At 55.9% G+C, this 6,000-nt stretch overlaps 2 protein-coding genes across 2 annotated transcripts in view; one reads left to right on the forward strand and one right to left on the reverse strand.

The window, feature by feature from the left end:
• Positions 1-2,922, forward strand: part of LOC115635193 (tripartite motif-containing protein 55-like) — a 72,841-nt gene extending 69,919 nt beyond the window's left edge. Inside the window, exons 11-12 of the mRNA XM_030533554.1 lie at positions 1,923-2,012; positions 2,702-2,922. Coding sequence (XP_030389414.1) covers positions 1,923-2,000 — 78 coding nt within the window. The 3' untranslated portion in view covers positions 2,001-2,012; positions 2,702-2,922. The remainder of the gene's footprint in view (positions 1-1,922; positions 2,013-2,701) is intronic.
• Positions 2,923-4,339: 1,417 nt separating this feature from the next.
• Positions 4,340-5,310, reverse strand: LOC115634860 (corticoliberin-like). Its single transcript, XM_030532802.1, has 2 exons — positions 5,292-5,310; positions 4,340-4,784 (listed from the first exon to the last, which is right to left on the reverse strand). The coding sequence occupies exon 2, from the start codon at positions 4,757-4,759 to the stop codon at positions 4,340-4,342; it is 420 nt and encodes a 139-aa protein (XP_030388662.1). The 5' UTR covers positions 4,760-4,784; positions 5,292-5,310.
• Between the last annotated feature and the right edge of the window lie 690 nt (positions 5,311-6,000).

Genomic DNA, 6,000 nt, shown 5'->3' on the forward strand with positions numbered 1-6,000 from the left:
AGGAAAGCAGCCACTGGCTCCCTTTTCATCCTTCTCTCAGCTGTGAGATACTGTGCCAGATTCTATGTAACTATTCACCTACGGTCATTAAGGACTTGAGGTGCACTCATGTGAAGGGTTAATATCACTGACGACTTCTTTGCCAGCACAAACTGCGCATAAATGGCCCTGTTTTAACAATGAAACTATTCTTCCCATCCCCAGTGGAAATAGCAGGTTTTAGGTATTTCTTACATTTTATTTTACAAATGGGAAAAATGTACTTTTAAAAAAATAGCCCAGAATAACTCCCAAGCATTATCCCTGAAAAGCTTCTTGATGATTAAACTTTATTTCCCTTCTAGGCTGGGGAACCTGAATTGCTCTTGCTTGCTCCAACTAAGTGTATTTTTAGACACTCTGTTCCCTTCCTCCTCCTTTCTGAAGGACTGTTATGATATAATGATGCTCTGCACTTGTGCAGCATCTTTCATCTCAAAGGCTCTTGCAGAGATGGGTGCTAGTTTCCCCTTCTGTAATGGAAATAATGAGGCCCTGTGAGGACAGATTTTCAGACAATGGCCCGTGCGTTCATCAGGTAATTGCTCATGCAAATCACTATTCGGATGGATTTGCACCAAGTTACTGAACTTGCACTCGCAGATTGAGCACCCAATCTGTCTGAAAGTCCATTCCACCATGAGCTATCAACCTGGGGTTGTTTAGATCCCAGCTGAGTGGAGGGGGCAATATGGATACAGTTGAGAACCACTGCTCAGTGTCATCTCAGTGTCCTAGTCTCTCTGGCTGGTTCTCTGAGAACAGACGGTGAGAGAGAAGCACTCCATCTTTCAGCCTTCTGAGGCCAGGGGGGAGGTAGGATACGATACGGCACAGACACACAATGAGGATCACCACCAAAGTGAATCCTGTAGAAAAATGAAAATGGGGTGAGATTCCTAAAGGCCTATTTTGATGAGTCTTGAATGCTGCTGTAAGCAATTTTCAGCAGCCAACGAGAGGGGGCTCCACATCTCTGTGACGTAGGGGGCTTTGGTCCTGGAATGTGTGAGCTGCCTCACGATGAAGGGCAGTTGAGAGGCCTGGGGAATATGGCATATTATGATTCATTGTATTACCCTAGCTCCTAGGAGCCCTACTTATGGACCAGGACCTTATTGTGTTAGGTGCGGTACAAACATAGAACAAACAGATTGTCCCAGCACCAAAGAGCTTACAGAATTGACCGGAGCCAGTGGACTAGCACAGGGGTAGGCAACTTATGGCATGGGAGCCAAAGGCGGCACGCAAGCTGATTTTCAGTGGCACTCACACTGCCTGGGTCCTGGCCACAGTCCGGGGGGACTCTGCGTTTTAATTTAATTTTAAATGAAGTTTCTTAAACATTTTTAAAACCTTATTTACTTTACATATAACAATAGCTTAGTTATATATTATAGACTTAGAGAAAGATCTTCTAAAAATGTTAAAAAGTGTGGCATGCGAAACCTTAAATTAGAGTGAATAAATGAAGACTCAGCACAGCACTTCTGAAAGGTTGCCGACCCTTGGACTAGCACCTGCCTTGCTTGCGTCTGTTTCCTACAGAGAGGGTGCCTCTTGCTGTCTGTTGTTCATTCCCACCTGATCACAGCATTGTGTGTGTGTCATTCTCCACCAGGCTGTAGCTTTCTGCCTTTCAGTGCTGGCCTGGGTGATCATCCTGACACACCTTTGGAACTCTGGGCGTGTGCTTTCTCCGGGGCTGGGACTGTGGCATTTCAAGCCAGGTATAATACCCTGAACCGCAGATGGTTACTGAACTTCCTCATTCCCTCCCCTTCTGTTAGAGAGCAGGTTAGAGCATTACAAGGGATGGAATGAGGAGCTTGCCTCTGCTCTCTGGAGCGACACTGAATATATGCTCCTTCCTGCTTTTCCAGGACTCCTCTGTGGTGGATAGGAAGAGTGAAGAAACCAGTGAAACTCCATTTGGGAGTAACTTCAGTCCTGCTCTGTGATGTCAAGGCAAGGTGGGTGCAGAGCTCCTTCTGCTTCCTGGGGTGGGCGATTTCCCACTGCCCCAGTCCCTTGCTGTCCTTTTTCCTGGGAAGAGCCACCCTTGGCTGAGACTGGGCAGGGAGACTTTGGGTAATTTGCACTGGTTTCTGAGCCCAGTAATAGTAATTAATACACTAGCATCCTGATATTCAGAGGCACCGAACACCTACAAATCGGACACAGGTTGTAGGTGCTCAGAAAGGCTGAAAGTCAGGCTTTTTGCTTCTAATTTGTAGTGAAGTTCTTGGCCTGTTTGGCTAGTCTGAGCTCCTGCACAGCAGAATGGTCCATTCTGGCCCCACACAGCTCTGACGTTTGTGCTCTCTATCCAGAATGCTTTGGAGGGAAATGTGCCAAAACGTAAAATCTGCATTAAATATGCCCTGGAAAAGCCATGTAAAATCCTTAGCTATTTCTTGTCTCTGCCTCTGCCGTGCACAGTCTTCCTCCCTGCATTTCAGAGCCCTGGTGTAGCAGGAGCGTCTGGGGAGACTAAAAAGTTGTTAGATGCCCAGCACTGGTGTTCATTTGTTTTTAGCATTAAACTCCATTTCCGCGAAATGTACTCTCTGGACATTGATGTTGCTGTGTGAATGTCTTTCATTCAGACACTGTCTGACCTGGGTTCTCTATCTAACATGATTATGTTGGTTTTTCCTAGGGCCACCTTCCAAGCTCAGTAGCTTAAAACCAACAGAGTTATAGTGTCTTAATTCCCTGGTGAAATTGTCTGATCTGAAATCACATGTCCACCCATCTGGATTTTTGTTTGGAAGAAGAGAAGGCAGCTGGACTGGATCATGGGAGCAAGTGACCAGTGGCACAGTGCCAGCAGGGGACTGTTAGAATCTGAACTGTCTACATTTAGAATAGCAAAGGCCAGCGTGGTCACTTGCCAGGAGCCCCAGGGCTACATATAATGTGCAAAGAAATGTATATGTAAATAAAACCCAAAGCGGACGCACCCTCACTGCCTGCCTGTATCGGTGCTAGTGGCGGCGGACAGGGACTGCGGCAGCTAGCTTGATTCTGCACCGTCAGGAAGCAGAAAGTGAAGGACTCCAGGAATCTGCTGCGTGTGTTTTGGGCAGCCCAGGATTGGAGAAATGGGCATGCAGGGAAGGGAGGTTGCCAGAGTAGGGTGGCTTTGAGGCAGCCCTGGGTTTCAGCAAGGCATAGTCCTCCGGCATCACGTCGGGGATTTTGCCTGAAATCTTGGGGGGGAGGGGGTGGGTGGCAGGTGGAATTAGATGCTAGTTGAAAAGCACTTGGCGTCCCAGCGTCTCACTGGGAGAGCAGATAGGACACCCTAGCGGGGGCTGCCCCAGGCTGGGGCGGGGGCTCTTTGGCAGCCTTTCGCTGTAGTTTTCCAGGTAGCTTTTTGGGGTAAGTCTCTGCATCTGGGAACGTGTCTTTCTAAACAAACACCGCCCCCGCCCCCTGACAGAGGACACCCTGACTTCACCCAGCTCTGCTTTGGGTAGGCGCAGTGTCCTGTGCTGTGCAGCTGCTGGCAGCGGGACCACGGGGGGCTGGCGGCAGAGCTGGTGCCAGCGAGCATAGAACCAGGGCAGATGTTGGTTTTGGCTGGGCAAGGCTCCCTGGCCCGGCCAGCGCCGCCTGCCTGGGGCGCAATCTGGGACTTGTCTCACTCTGGTTCTGAACAAGGGTCGTGCGGAGCCATGGAACACGGGAGTCAAGCCGGGTCCGAAATGCCAACAAACCAGTTTCAGTGTAAATCCAGCCCTGTAGCGGGTTCGAACCTGTCTCCCTAGGAAAAGGCCTCCCCCTCTTTTTGACCTCCTTGGGGGGGCAGCCCTGGGGAGCCCCCCTCCGTGCGTCCGCAGCACCTCAGGGCGCTGCTGTGAGAGGCCGGCCCTCCCCCGGCATCGTGTCTGCGGCAGGCTCGCAGGCTCCAGCCCGGGCCAGCAAGGGGCCGGCGGGCGTTAAGCGAAGCAGGCTTGTTAAAATAGAGTTTATTGCGAGCTCGCCCGCGGCGATGCTTTAATCCAAGCACACAGAGAACACAGCTAACCGCGGCGCGGGACGGAGCGAGAACCCACCTGGCCCCGTGGGACGCACACCTGGCAGGGACCCCCCGCCGCCCCAAGAGGGCAGGAGGAGCGGGGGGGGGTTATATCGGCCCCGCTCCTCCTGCCCCCGCGCTCCGGGTCACCTTCGCGCCCTAGAGCTTCAGGGGCGCCCGACTGATCCCCCCCTTGACACTTGTTACTAGAATAAATGTAAATGTTCAACCTAAAAACACCCCCCACCCCTGCTCTGCGCCCCCCGCCCGCCCTCACTTCCCTATGTTCCGCAGCAGCATCTTATTGCTCAGCGCTTTCTGGGCCAGTCTCTCCTCCCGGGACATCTCCAGGAACTCCCGCAGGAGGTGGAAGGTCAGGTCCAGGGAGTTGGGTCTGCCGTCTTTCCGCCTGGAGGAGTGGGGCGATCTCTCCTTCCTTCGCAGCTCCGAGAGGCTCTCCGAGTCCCCGGCCCTGCAGGGCCCCAGCGCTCTGTGGAGAGAGGGGGGGCCCGCTGAAGGCACCAGGGGCTTGGCCCCCAGCCGCGGTCTCCGCGGCCACAGTTCCCAGGCTGGATCGGTGACTGGAGCGAACTGCGGGGCAGCTCCCCGGGGCCGCGCCAGCGGGGCGCCCTTCTCCGACGGGAGAAACAGCAGGACGAGGACTGAGGCAGCCGAAATCATCCGGATCCTCATAGTCTCTGCTTGTGGGGCTGAGCGCCTGCAAGGAGAGCCGCGGGGCGGTTACCCAGAGCCAGCGGGCAGCCCCGACCCAGGCGCCTTCCCCATGCGAGCCGCATCGCGCTCCCGGAGCTCCCCCCCCATCCATCCCTGGGGCGGTTCCCCGCGCGCCCAGGAGCCAGCCCTGTCCCCGATCGAAACTCCCCCACTTCTCCACCCCCCCCCCCCCAGAGCCAGGCTCCTAGGGCTCGCCCCAGCCAGGGCAAAGGAGCTGTCTCCTCGCGCGGCTTTGGGAGATCTCTGCCAGGCCCGCCCCCCCCGTGCCCCCCAGCCCTGCCCGGGGGTCCCAGCCACCCCAGAGCTGCGGTTCCAGCTCCCGGGGAGAGGCGCCGCTTTCCTTTCCCGCTTGCTCAGCTGCGGCCGCTGGACGAGGAGCTTCGGGAGCAGGGGGGAGCCAAGGCGCGCCCCGCATGGCCCTCGGGGAGGCTGGAGGGCTGCAGCCCGGCCAGAGCCCCCCCGTCTGCCGGGCACAGCGCGGGGGACTCACGGTTGCGGGGCTCTGGAGAATTCAGCCGCTGGTCCCAAGCGCAGCAGGTGGCAGGATCCCCCTACACATCAAACCCATGGCGAGCCATCCAGGCAGGGCTATATATACCCCCCCCCCGCCACGTGACGGGCGGCTCGGCTCCTCGGGCGTGTGTTTGGGGGGGCACAGATCTACCCCCCCGGATCGAGGAGCCGCTGGAATCGTGACGTGCTGGGGAAGGGGAGCTGGGCTCCCGCGGGAGGGGGGGCGGATCGCCGGGCTGCACTGGGGGGAGGGGGGCGCTGATGGATGAGGGGGGTTAATTAGCGCAAACATCTGCCTGCGCAGGGAGGCGGGCGCTGGCCCACGGCGCTGGAGCTGTCCCAGGTGCTGACTAGGGTGACCAGACAGCAAGTGTGAAACATCCAGCTGGGTGGGGGGGTTAGGAGCCTGTATAAGAAAAAGCCCCAAATATGGGCACTGTCCCTATAAAACCAGGACATCTGGTCACCCCGGTGCTGACAGGCCAGAGGGTTGTTCCCAGGAGGATCCTGGTTCGTGGGTTCCCAGTGTGTGGCCCTCACAGCAGGGAGAGGCTGGGGTGGGACAATAGGGGGTCTGGGGGAGCGCAGAACCGAGCAAAGTGGCGTTTTGTGTTTGTTGTCTTGGATAGTCCACCTGGGGGGGCAGGCTGCCTCTGTCTGACCTACACAGCAGCCGCTTTCTATGC

The sequence above is a fragment of the Gopherus evgoodei genome, chromosome 14 (assembly GCF_007399415.2).
Source record: "Gopherus evgoodei ecotype Sinaloan lineage chromosome 14, rGopEvg1_v1.p, whole genome shotgun sequence".
Lineage (NCBI taxonomy): Eukaryota > Metazoa > Chordata > Testudines > Testudinidae > Gopherus > Gopherus evgoodei.

Coding starts and splice junctions, on each gene's coding strand:
- LOC115634860 (XM_030532802.1), bottom strand. CDS start 4,759: ATGAGGATCCGGATGATTTCGGCTGCCTCAGTCCTCGTCCTGCTGTTT.